The following is a 12,992-nucleotide window of genomic DNA, read 5'->3' on the forward strand; positions in this document are numbered from 1 at the left end:
TAGTGGTGTGGTGTTGGCTAATGAGGAGGGGAGGGGGGGCGCCACTGGCGTAGGAAGTAGAGGTGGAGGAAACTGAAATCAGTACTTTAGTAGTAAACCTGTCAAGGGGGTTAGTCCAGTGTGAACGAGCTACATTCATGAGGAAATTATCGATTTTTTATATGATATAGTGTATGGGAGTGGGGAGTTTGAGGAAGTTAACCTCTCTTATCCGGTTAAATTAATGCATGAATTAATTATTCATTCTACAATTTGAGGAAAAAATAGGTAATCTGAAGGTTGAAAACATTTTTTTCTTCACTATTTTCGCTCGTACAGAGGATAACCTTGATTAATGTGAAATCGTTGTGTGTTACGGATCTAGTTGTATTTATCCTTTGAATGAACAAACGTACTGCAGGAAGACAAAATTTCGGTAAAAAATGAGTTGAAATCGTATGCTGTTAATTTTTCCCCCTGCGTATACTGGAATTTTACATTAGAAATCAATTCCACTGAGAACTAGTAAATGAGGAAGCCTTGAATGCTCCACAAAATGGCCCACAAACCCTGATTCCCTATGTCCTTTAGTAAAAGAAACTGGAAAGTGTCATGGTGGAGAGCATGTTGATAAAAAAGCACTAGTGGCCTATATAATGGTACATACCAGTCATGTACCTACGCCACTGCAAAACTCTATTCCCTACCACTTGATCCTCCTCTTGTGTATATGTATACATATGCATACACGCAAGTCTGGACAAATGTTTTCTACATAGATCAGAACTGGCGACTGCATAACGATGGGAATGGCGATGGTGTGAGTATGTGGAGCCATATACGTGGGCCACTAAAGCAGGCACCACGTCAACGTACATTTGCCAGGCCGCTACGTACGATTCAACGTCGTTTGTGCTCATCGTGCTTACGTGGTCGATGCCTCCCAATTGATAATGGAAGACATTAACTAAACTAAAAATTATAATCCTCATCCAAACTTCGGCCAGTACAATTGGACAACTCGTTTTTTTATTTAATGTAGTCAAAACGCTATTCACCTCATAATTTATGATAATTCCTTGAAGTCGTCCTCGCTCGATGCCAATACATACTCTATATGTATTTTTCCCATAATTTCTATTTTTTTTTCTTCTATTTTTATCTCTAGTCTGAATGCTCTGAGTAATAAAAATAAAAAAAGGAATGAAATATGTGGGAAAATCGATTATAAAAGCCCCACAACATTCTTCGAAAAAATTCAAATTCTCCTCATGAATTTCATTGATAGTGTGGAGATAAGAAAGAGGGGCAACGAAAGACGACTTCCTTTACATTCTATTTTCGTCGTTCTAACAGAATGAATGAATGTATGAAAAGCTTGGATATTGACTATATGCAATTACCAAGACACTTCCTTTTTCTGGTAAATGTTGGTCAATCACATAATATAATCAACAGTGTAATTTCCAATCAAGCAAAGGTATAACAATAAAATCCAAGTCCAATAGCACATAACGTAATTCATCTGTATCAGCACCGGAAATGTAATGTAAAATACAGTTGATACTGTACTTTGAATTTCCGGAGTAAAGGTAGTAAAGACGAAAAAAAAAAAAAAAAACAATCAAAGAGAATTAATGCATCATCGGGATGACGTAGCACGTGGGTGTCATGTTCTCGTTACTGAGTTGTTTTAATTTTTTTTTTTGTTTCTGTCTTAAAGTTCAGTTAAAGAAATGTCAATAAGTCTAGCCAGTGGATGACGTATGAAATTACAAAGAAAATGCTGGCCATTTTATCAATTGTCGTAATGTCGTAATTTATCGCTTTAAACTATACGCTTGAGAAAATGGCATAAAGTCGCCGAAAATATAATGACATGTACCAAAATACCTGAACCAAATATTGCCCAGTTTCATGTACACATGTATAAGTGTGCATTGCGTGGGCACATATTTTTTTATCGCTTTGCCAGTCCCAAGAGCGAAGAAGATTTCCAAATGGCAAGCAGTTAGTCAACGGTTTTTTATTAGATGCCAATTTTATAACTGAATCCCGGAGGGTTTTATTTAAAACTCGATATAGACGAAAATCGGATTTATTACACAAATGATTTTTACTGCTTTAATGATTTTATTATGCCTGCCAGTTTTTCAAAGTTAGCGCTCATTTAATCTTTAATATTTCGTCAGATCCCTGTGTGACACCATCGCCAAGGGATCATGTAGATACATGTTAGTTCACTTGGGATCTTTTGTAAAAAGGCCCATGAAATATAGCCGTATACTTGTACTTGTTTCACGGTAATGCTTCCCTCCCTCGATCTACAGTCTCGAGGTGAGCAAAGCCGGTTTCAAGCCGGTCAGTTTCCAAATCGCAACATCAATTTTACATTGCGCAAATTTTATATGTTCATGGGAGGAGAGAGAGAGAGAGAAAGAGAGGGAAAAGAAAGAAAGAAAGAAAGAAAAAAAAAAAAGAGTTGCCTCGAGGGCAAGCGAAGGCTTCTCCACACGCTCGGTTCAATGACACATGTTCAAATGCACGGTTTCTTTCGCGATATATAACTTTTTTCACTTCTCTCCCATATCTTTTCATCAATTCAACATCAAATAGTAATGATTGACTCAAGTTATTTCACCCCTCGACTGAGAAATGTCATTCATTAACTCTTTGACTCTAAAACATGTAAACACTTGTGTTCATATAGTCTCGACTGATTCTTTATCGTGAGAGGTCAGTGACAAAAGCCGATTGGCGGAACGCTTCAAATAAATTTAATTCTATGATGAGTAGTATTAAATACCATTGTTAAATAGCCCGTTTATCCAGTATGGAAAATATATGAGCGTGAGCTTTGACGCGTTACTCAACATTGTATTGAACGGTTTTGAGACAAAAATTGATTGGGAAATTTTCAGTGGCGATATCCCGAGTATAGATTCAGCCTGGCGATAATCCTCGGGCGATCGCGAATGAGCAAAGGCGGCTAAGTATCCACCGATAACTCGACCGCATTCCTTATTGGTGGTGTAACGCCTTTTTAAAAGAATTGCAGTTTCCAGAAGTAATATGATAATATTGTTTTCTAGACAAGTGCAATTATTCCAATTCTTTATGCATTCATTGAACGAAAGAACATAATGATTTTGCCATGTGAACTCCAAGCCAATAGAAAATTTCAGCTAATTAAGGGAATTTTGTATAGTAATTTTCCATTTTGTTATTAAAAGCTCGATAAATTCAATTGAAATAAAAAATTTAATGGGAATAATGAGAAATTAACCAAGTATCCGTTTTCTCAATGCGCTTGTGTTGCGGTATTATCGGTATTTTGGTGAGATTACCTTGATGAAAAGAGGTTTTAATGAAATTCATGAGAGAGCTTTCGCAATCCGGCATTTTTCGTAAATCTACGATGAATAAAATTGCAGAACCCAGCGTGAAAATAATTAATAAAAAAAAGTTTATTTTCATTCTATGTGAAGGAAAGAATAGCACCAAAAAATGAATGAATTTAACCGATCGCCTGAAATATTGTACATGTATATTGTGGCTATAAAGAGTGGCCTCGCACGAGGTTACGGCAACCTCGTCCATTCACCGTGACATCCGCTGGGACTACTCTCTCCTTCTCTCTTTAACACTATTTCTATACACTTTCATGGATTATCCGCTTTATAGAGAGGAGATACATCCGTCATGACAAAGCCACTCGGTTCATTAGCGTCATCCAAGCAATTTTTTATAGGAATTTTCACGTGAGCAATGCACAAAAACGTTTGACTATAGTGACTCGTCATTCTCATTAGGGGAATTTGTTATTGCTGATGATGAAGAATCCTTGGAATCTCGAAGAAAATGTCAAGAGGGTAATGCACGGCTGACTTTGTGCCTGATATTGGTGCACGACCAGGTGCTCGACCAGACTTGATCGCCTTTTACCTCCATAAACCGGACATGTAATACTTTTATTCCAACAAAGACCAAACTTAACACCGAGCATGTATTTTTTGAGCAGTGCATTTTGCAATGGGATCGTTTCCCTTTTGATATATATAGAAAAAAAAAAATGATATTGCTCAATTAATTGTCGTTTTTCATCGATTTACCCCATTGGGTTGGTTCGAAGCCTTTGATTGGTGTTTGGGTTGAGACCCTGGGGCGACATACACACCAGCAAGTACGCAACAAATATGAGGCAATGCCATAGATATATACTTGATTTCGTCAAGAAAACTTGCTATTAATTTACCTTTGATGGATAATCGATTGGCGATTATTTTTTCCATTTGGGATTTTTTTCCATTGCAGATGGCCTTGATTTATCATTTCAAAAGTCATATCTACTTTATGCTAAGTTATTCGAAGAGCCAATTCAAAGCAGTTGCAATAATTCACATATCCTCTATTTTCTTTGCAATCCAGTTACACTCCATCCAAGTCTCAATTTCACAAACAGCCAAGTTAATAAAAAAAAAATGGAACAATAAAAATGATCTGACCGTGGATTTATCTCTGTCAAGGCTAGCCGGCCGCAAAAAAAATATGACTGCCACATTTCATTGTCAATGAAAAGTCGAATAGATTCTATAATCGATTGAATTCGGTGTCAATTTGAAAACTTGGACAAACAAAACCAAAAATGATAAACCACCAATTGCCAACATACAGTTGTAGCGAAGCGACACGTTAATAAAAAATCAATGGATTCTGGGGATTCTGGGTGTAATTTTTAAGACACTGAAAATAAATAAAATTTACACGACCGGATATTACAACACATTTGTATCAATGAGATGAAAGAGGCGAGGAGAATTGCGTCAGTCTGGCAGACACCGACAGAAGTAACCAAGGACCGAAGATCGATTCGATCATCCGCAAAGACCAAGGCCTCTGATAAAATAATGGCCAAATTGAACATTCGGAGAGAAAAAGGATGGGGACAAATTCATCAAGGTCATACGTCACCGGATTTATAATATTGATGGATTATTTAATTCACTCCTCACTTTGTGATAATTCTACTCGAATGGATTTCCTCGAATGTAAATGTCCAACATGAGTGTGAAACATCACGTGACTAATTAAACGACTTCGCAATGGAGTGCAACTTTATCGGAGCATATTGCGTCGAACAGTGAGCGATAAGTATGTACATATGGAGAGTAAGAAAAGAGGACAATTTTATGGGGGATATATGTGTGGAATGAAATATTCCAACATTTCTATGAATTTTTTAATGGTTTATCCGAGTTCTTGTGCTATTTTATGGTATACAATTTAGCCGCATATTCACAATTCCCTTAATTCCCTACTTTATTTTTGTAACCGAGATGATACGAAGGGACTTGAAAAGATCAGAAACATCCCGGAAGTCTCGCCATCCGTTTTGATTCTACATACTCCAACATCCGGTGAATTGCTCAGTCCAACTTTTTTTTTATGTATTCAATGGTTGCCGAGTTAATTCACAACCGTTATTGTCAATGTATTTCCGCTTCCTGGGGGCTGAGGAAATTGAAAAATAAGATGGAATAAATTATTACTTGAGTAATAATCGTAAAAGCAAGGTGAAGAAAATTTATTTTACAAAAGGGAGGAGATATTAGGGGATTGGGAATATCCCTGGGAATATCGCATGATCTTGGCAATAGAAATCAATAGAAATGGCTTTGAAGGAGACAGACATTGAACGATTTTACAACTGATTTAACACTAAGAATTTTATAGTGCTTTTAAAAAATTCCAATCGGTCGAGTAGTATTTAGGATATTTATAGTTTTATGAAAAATAGGTTACTTATGGTAAAGCACGATCAGTAAAAATTTCTCCAAAGAGATCAAGGGATTGTGAACATAGACAAATTCCATTTTAAATTCTCAGGTATGTAGTGAGGAACAATTTGAGAGCTGATAAATCCGGCAAGGATGGATTCTCTACAAGGAAAATACGAACGTCAATGGAGCGGATGTTGGGGTAATTTTTAGAATAGAATATTTCCAGCTAGCTACCCCGGAAGTGACGGGGGTCTTCCCCTGAATTCACAGATTTAAAGCGGAAAAAAATATTTAACCATTCTGTCCACTGAGACTTTGAGAATAATGAAAAAAGCAAGGCTCCTAATTTAGGAATTCATTTGGAAAATTAAAGTCGTACCATTTTACAGAAGGACAGTGGTCACAATATTTGTCAAGTTCACTAACAATATGACAGCAGGCATACTCATACATACCCATTGTTAGACAGCTCCTTTCGTTATCTTGTGTGGCCTTAAAGAGTACGTGACTCATCGTTGTACATCTGTCGAGACTTTTGGCTCATTCTTCGTGATGAAATAAGGGAGAAGAAAGCAATGCCGCACGCGACTGTTGAGAAACTGGAAACCTTTTTTATTCTTTATGCAGCCAGGGACCAGGGGCAGAGGGCACCTGCCCTATGGCACAGAGATGCCAGGTGAAGACTCTCATTACCTCTGCGGAATGGGATACACAAGCGCGTGCTCCATTCCTATTTTATTTTTTCTTAAAATTCCTCAATTTTCTGCCTTTCCCATCTGATGAATAACGATTTACTGTCTTTTGCCGGAAGATGAAGAAGAAAAAGAAAAAAAAAATTGAAATAGAAAAGTTTCGCGTTAATTATTCAGCAAGTCAAGATTCTATGGTGAACCCCCGCAACAGTTTTCCTACAATAATAAGAAACATGAACAATATAGAGGAAAAAGACTCAACCACTAAGGAATTTCTCCAATGAAAAATTGATTCATCATACTGTTATGATGAAATGAACTCTATAAAAAGTATATAAAAAAAATGAACAATGAAAGAATTGGTAATGGGTATCCCAGCGTCCCCTAAAATACTGCTCTAGACTAGAGGATGAAATAAGAGATCCTGAGATCCTGAGCGTGTGGCTCATTGGCAAATCCCTTGATGCCAGTAAAGATCTCAACGATTTCCAAAGTTCACCGTGACCCCAAGGACCGTCGTCGAAGGTCAGGTGTAATCTGGGTCGCGGGCACTAGCGAATTATCCTTCCGCTCTTGGCAAATTCCCTCCATCTCCCTCCACTCCACCATTTTTACCTTTACAAGGTGTCGCAATAAAAGTTAAATATCGTGAATATTTCAATTGCCTGTAGAGGGCAGCAATTTCTGAATGCCAAGCGTCGTGACCAAGTTAGAACCACGTGTTCATTTTTTCTTCCTTTTTTTCTCTCTTGTTCTCACCTCAATAATCAATAAATATTCAGCATTGATGGAATAAATCGTACAGACAATACCTGAATATTATGAAAAGAAGATAAAAACATATACAAATGGTTTGTTTATTGAATTATTTTTCTGCTAATGACGAGAATTAGAAATTAGTCTATTGTAAATAACATGAATAATCTAGGATGTTGTAATAACTGAAAATTAGTCTCAAGATGATTATTCGAAATCCCTATATTGATGTTTGAGTAGGGAATGGAGGGATCAGACAGACCAGAGATACAAATAGTAGAGGATAAAAAGGTGGAGGAGCGAGAACCAGGGGCCAGTCGTCATGGAAATTTTAAAAATTATTACAAGTTTCATCCTGCTGAAGAGCGTGTGCGACAACTTCCACGAGGCTTGTGGCAGTTGAGAAAGAACGAGCGGAAATACAATGCTCTAGATGTCGGCTGTAATGCTGGGGTGAGTTGACGTGGCTGTTTTTTTTAATGTGTATGTAGCTGTAGCTCTATCACACGCTGAAACAGCTGCCGGACAGCACATTTCAGATGAAATTTCAGGGCGGGGAAAAGGAAAGACTAGAGACGCCGTTGGGTAAATTTAGACGTCATGAGTTATTGAGTCTTTCTTTGAGTCTGTTATTTTATTTCATTTGGGATTTTTCGAAGATGAGTTTTCTGGAGTTTTGAGACACGCACGCGTCGCGAAGCACGCCAGAATGCGTCTGGAGAGTCAGATAATTTGTATAAATAGGGTATAAATAGATGGCCAAGTATTTGACAAGAGGAAATAGATGAAAATGTCATCTTTCACTCTTCCTCCTAACATCAAATATTTGGAAAAAAAATTCTAAGAAAAATTCTGGAGAATTGACGTTACAGATGCATTAAAATAAATTGATTTATGTCTAGAACTTGACAATCGAACTACACAAATTTCTAAAGGAGGAATTATCAATCGATACTGATATCCAAATACTGGGAATCGATTTGGATTCGAATTTAATTGAAAGAGCGCGTGCAAATACCTCCGATCCTTCAATACATTTCGAATGTCTTGATTTTTTCACTGAAATAAGAGAAACAGCGATTTGTAGCTATCTGAAGGAGCTGGAGAGGGAAAAATTTGACGTGGTATTCTGTTTTTCCATTACGATGTGGATTCATCTGAATCATGGAGATGAGGGGCTCGTCAAGTTTTTGGAGGAGATTTGTCAAATGACGGAAATGTTGGTGATAGAGCCCCAACCGTGGAATTGCTATAGAAAGGCATCCCGAAGGATGAGAAGAGGTGGTGAAGAGGATTTTCCACTTATCAATAAGCTGAAATTGACTGGACGTATGGAGAGACACGTGGAAAAAATTGTCTGTGGAGAAAAGTGCGCTTTTCGCCAAATTACTACCACTCAAGATAATAATTGGGGCAGGAAAATATTAATTTTTCAAAGGAAACAATTGTAGTCGCAAAAAATAACTTATATTCTTTAAGAGAAAAATAAAAATAAAAACTTTCTTCGTTGCTCCTGTTCTCCAGATAATTTTTGAACCTACTTGCGGTTATAGAGAAAGAAAACAATAGCGCAACATCATTTATTGACCGCTTTTTTTGCCTCTCTGACTCGATTAAACAATTTAATTGATATAATCCAAAGATGCGCTAATAAATTTTCGCTGGGTGACACAGTTAAGCATTTGAAAAAAAAAAAAGGTGGCCGGAGCGAAATCGTCACGACACGAGATGGCAGAAGTGTCTACTTGTCTTAACCACAAGAAAGTGCAAAATCACACAAAATCCTTACTCACTAAGTTAAAGTTTGCTATATCTATTCAACCGTTAAATACTGGTCTTTTTGCTTACATTGTTATCAGTTATCATTGGAAAATCATAGAGATATTTTTTTCGGTGAAGAATTGATTGTTGATGTGGCAACTCTGTGACTGCGTCTACCAATCCGCCGCTGTCGTTAACAACAACAAAGTTATTGTCATGAATTCAGCGAGCAAGGTAAGTAGAATTGTCGCATCATAATTTTTTCGGAGAAACTCACCCCCTTTTTGTCCCGACTCATCTTTACCCCCACTATTTTACACTTCCTGGGTCCACGGGCTCCACGGGTCACGTGTCACCCCAAATGCCCGCCTTTATTTTACGGCCAGAGGCTAGCAAACATGGATTCTGGAAGTGGAAAGAAGGTTATGTTGTGTTTACATTATTTTATTGTACCTAAATATCTCATTTGAAAAAGTTTAATGACGAATGAAATCAACTTTTTCGCGGAAATTTCATTGTTTCGTAATTCTTTTGGTGCACTTTGAAAAAAAAAAAAAACATTTTTATTAACCATTTTCAGGTTGGAGAAATATTTACCGCCGCCGGGGCAGCATTTAATAAATTAGGAGAACTTACAATGCAATTGCATCCTACTACGGATTCTCCTGCTGGGTGAGCCATTACAGATATAGAAGTCCTTTTCATTGTTTTATTTGATACCGGATACTTTAAACTCTGAAATCCATAAATAGATTAAACTAACTTTAAGAAAATAAACGTTATCGCAGTAAATGGACTGACGAGGAAATTGAGATGCTCCGTCACTCAGTAAAAACATTCAGTGAAGATCTCAACAAAATAAGTGAGCACATCAAGGGAAGAACGGTGTAAGTGTTTTATTATCAAGCATTGAATGAGTCTTTCTCAATTTTCTGCGTCAGTCTGTCAAGCAAATTGAATCCGAGCTTGTCTTTTTTATTTTCCGTAGCACACAGATACGCACAACACTGAAAAAAAAGGCTTTTGAGGAGGCTGGAATACCAATAAGACAGGTGTCCCAACAAGGCCAAACAACACCTCACACCGTCCAGAAGCAGCAGAATCAGGCGAATTCTACAACTAATCAAGCCATGATGAGTAAATCGGCTGAGGTTACACTGAACATGCTCAATGCACCTGAATCTGAAGTCGATGTTGAAGGTTTACCTGAGGAGTGTCAAGTGAAACTAGAATTTGAAGGCGCCACTGAAGAAGTCGCTTCATAATAAATCAACATTAATTCCTTCAATGAATCACTGAAATTGCTAATTACAACATTACAAAAATAATTTATTATAATAATTTGTATATGCCATGTTCATTATATCCCTTCGTTGGATTTATTTTTTCATTTGTGCATAATAAATTATTCATTTCATTGAAAAAATCATGTAGAATTATGTGAAACGATAAAATATTATGGATAATATAAGTTTGAGCATTTGGAAAATAAATAAATGGTGAAAATAGCTCAGTTCAATTGGCTTATTAGTTTTTGGGAAAAAGTAATCAGTTTTATTTACTCATTTTTTATTTATAAACTAATTTATTCGGTTGATCGCAATTAATCAATGTTTAAATCTGCGCGCGCATATTATTTATTTGAAGCGTGACCAAGCGATGGTAAGACTGTCACTAATACATATAGTGTGTTACTGTCAGTAGAAAAATATGGCGACAAGTGTTCTTCTTTCAAGCCCTCTGAGATCTTCTTGGTGAAAAACATCACAGACCACCTGTCAATATTTGGACCACACCCTCAAGGGCTCCGTAATTTCATAATATCAAATTTTTCTAACTAAAAAACTCAGTTTTCGTACAAATAATCAAAATGGCTTCAGTGGGAGAGCCTTTGAATCTCAAACGAGGTAATGTCAATTTTAGAAATCCCTTTCGTTCACATTTTACCACTTTCTATCTCCAGTTGTCTTAATAATAATGTTTAAAAAATGTTTTGCGACTAATTCATTTTTTAGATGTTCAGCGTGCAATAGAACTGCTCGAAAAACTTCAGAAGAGTAAGTAGAAGAAGTTGAAGATATGTATATTAGAAAAAAAAAAAAAAAAAAAAGGGAAGGATGTTTTTCCATTGATTTGCCTAATATATTTTAATTTATCCTCACTCATCACTCAGGTGGCGAAGTACCTAGTACCAAGTTAGCAGCATTACAGAAAGTATTACAGAGTGATTTTCTTAATGCGGTGAGAGAAGTTTATGAACATGTTTATGATACAGTGGATACACAGGTGAATAAAGTGATTAAAGATAATCATTCAAATCAAGTAAATTCAATATCAAGTTAGATGTTACATGATTATAAACGAATAATTTTAATAACGAGACATATTTATATTTTTTTCATATTTATTGGCAATAGGGATCACAAGATGTTAGAGCTTCAGCCACTGCAAAGGCCACAGTAGCTGCATTTGCTGCAAGTGAGGGTCATGCTCATCCTAGGGTGGTTGAGCTACCGAAAACAGAGGAAGGTCTTGGGTTCAACGTAATGGGTGGAAAGGAGCAAAACTCACCAATTTATATATCAAGAATTATTCCTGGAGGTGTAGCCGATAGACATGGAGGATTAAAACGCGGTGATCAACTTCTATCGGTCAATGGTGTTGTGAGTATCATTGTAGTTTGTTTATAGAAATTAACAAATGATTCTCTTTTAATTACTTTAATTATTTTTGTATTCTCAGTGTGTTGAAGGGGAAAATCATGAGAAAGCTGTGGAACTTCTAAAACAGGCCATTAACTCGGTGAAACTTGTCGTTCGTTACACCCCAAGGGTCTTAGAAGAAATGGAACTACGTTTTGACAAACAGAGAGCTGCACGTAGCAGACGTCAACATGTCCAGTAAATTAAGAATCAGAATCTTCTCCATCTCATTATTCGCATTTACTACGACATATTGTATCACTACTTTCGTTCTCTCCCTCACAATCTCTCACATTTAGCATATTATTCGTTACTCATAACATCAATGTTGTTGCTCTGAGATTATTGGAAATGTATGTAGGTGTAATTATAATAAAGTTAGAACAAAATTTTAAGTTTATTCAATGTCTGGGTATGGGGTGATTTGTTCATGTAATTATTATTATTATTATTATTATTATTATTATCTTTCAATCAAATTTAAAAAATAGCCAGATTAGATTAATGCAGCATGCGATGAAGAAACGCGTTGTTCCGTAAAAATCATAAGATGAAGCTGAGATCAATTAGAATTACATCAATTAATCAATTAAAACATTATGACCATTTTTACTGATTAACTCAACATAATTGGATCTGATCTGATGACATTGGCATAATTCAAAAACTCGGAAATTTAACGTCACAATCTCTAATTGTAATTCTGTCATCTTTCCTCTATGCGATTAATACATGTACCTAGGTGGATTACTTCCTGCCCTAGTGGAAATATTTTTAATCCACGATTCTCAGCAATTTTTCCTCTTTCCGGTTGTAAGCAATTGGATTAAGAAATTAAGCTTAGGAAAAATGTTGAATTTATAAGGAGAAAATCAACAGTTGCAAAGGTGAAAATTTATTGATTGATTTTTGGGTTGAGTTTGACAGTAATTGAAGTGAAGACCAATTATTAATCATTTTGATTCTCATAGGGTTTGAATAATTATTGCTGAGCCCTTTCCACTCTCCAAATTGTATTTTCCGTGGGTGATTTCATCGGGAATTCCAGTGAGTAATTGTGGATCATTTGAATTGAACATGTATCCAATTAATACTGCACCTGATCCTGCAAAAGAGAGTTCCCCCATTCGGAGAACCTATGGGTTAAAAGCATTCGGTGTTATCACCTGTTATTATAGTCTGACAACTGAGATATTATCGAACAACTCTTGGTCATAATCATCACTTTTGCTTTCGGAATGATTTTATGTGTGTATTTTAGTTCTATGTGTTTGCCTGGAAAAACTCCATTACATCATTATGGACAATCATTCATTATAACA

The 12,992-nt window shown here is 36.3% G+C and overlaps 3 protein-coding genes across 6 annotated transcripts; all 3 read left to right on the forward strand.

Moving 5' to 3' along the window:
* Nucleotides 1-73: 73 nt before the first annotated feature.
* Nucleotides 74-8,704, forward strand: LOC105270723 (probable RNA methyltransferase CG11342). Of its 2 annotated transcripts, none has more exons than XM_011311844.1 (3): nucleotides 74-267; nucleotides 7,448-7,660; nucleotides 8,110-8,704. In XM_011311844.1, exons 2-3 carry the CDS (start codon nucleotides 7,451-7,453, stop codon nucleotides 8,656-8,658), a joined length of 759 nt encoding a protein of 252 aa, XP_011310146.1. In that variant the 5' UTR covers nucleotides 74-267; nucleotides 7,448-7,450; the 3' UTR covers nucleotides 8,659-8,704. The 2 variants fall into 2 exon arrangements, with proteins under 2 accessions (XP_011310146.1, XP_011310144.1); XM_011311842.1 differs by lacking the exon at nucleotides 74-267 and adding an exon at nucleotides 7,136-7,302.
* A 247-nt stretch (nucleotides 8,705-8,951) lies between these two features.
* On the forward strand, nucleotides 8,952-10,394 carry LOC105270724 (chromatin complexes subunit BAP18). Of its 3 annotated transcripts, none has more exons than XM_011311845.1 (4): nucleotides 8,958-9,202; nucleotides 9,549-9,640; nucleotides 9,757-9,855; nucleotides 9,957-10,394. In XM_011311845.1, the coding sequence occupies exons 1-4, from the start codon at nucleotides 9,119-9,121 to the stop codon at nucleotides 10,231-10,233; spliced, it is 552 nt and encodes a 183-aa protein (XP_011310147.1). In that variant the 5' UTR covers nucleotides 8,958-9,118; the 3' UTR covers nucleotides 10,234-10,394. The 3 variants fall into 3 exon arrangements, with proteins under 3 accessions (XP_011310149.1, XP_011310147.1, XP_011310148.1); XM_011311846.1 differs by lacking the exon at nucleotides 8,958-9,202 and adding an exon at nucleotides 9,235-9,390; XM_011311847.1 differs by lacking the exon at nucleotides 9,757-9,855 and having other exon boundaries at nucleotides 8,952-9,202.
* Nucleotides 10,395-10,668: 274 nt separating this feature from the next.
* On the forward strand, nucleotides 10,669-12,070 carry veli (L27 and PDZ_signaling domain-containing protein veli). Its single transcript, XM_011311848.1, has 5 exons — nucleotides 10,669-10,875; nucleotides 10,984-11,025; nucleotides 11,142-11,254; nucleotides 11,386-11,631; nucleotides 11,711-12,070. The coding sequence occupies exons 1-5, from the start codon at nucleotides 10,839-10,841 to the stop codon at nucleotides 11,870-11,872; spliced, it is 600 nt and encodes a 199-aa protein (XP_011310150.1). The 5' UTR covers nucleotides 10,669-10,838; the 3' UTR covers nucleotides 11,873-12,070.
* Nucleotides 12,071-12,992: the final 922 nt, after the last annotated feature.

This window comes from Fopius arisanus, unplaced genomic scaffold (genome assembly GCF_000806365.1).
Source record: "Fopius arisanus strain USDA-PBARC FA_bdor unplaced genomic scaffold, ASM80636v1 scaffold00094, whole genome shotgun sequence".
Classification (NCBI taxonomy): domain Eukaryota; kingdom Metazoa; phylum Arthropoda; class Insecta; order Hymenoptera; family Braconidae; genus Fopius; species Fopius arisanus.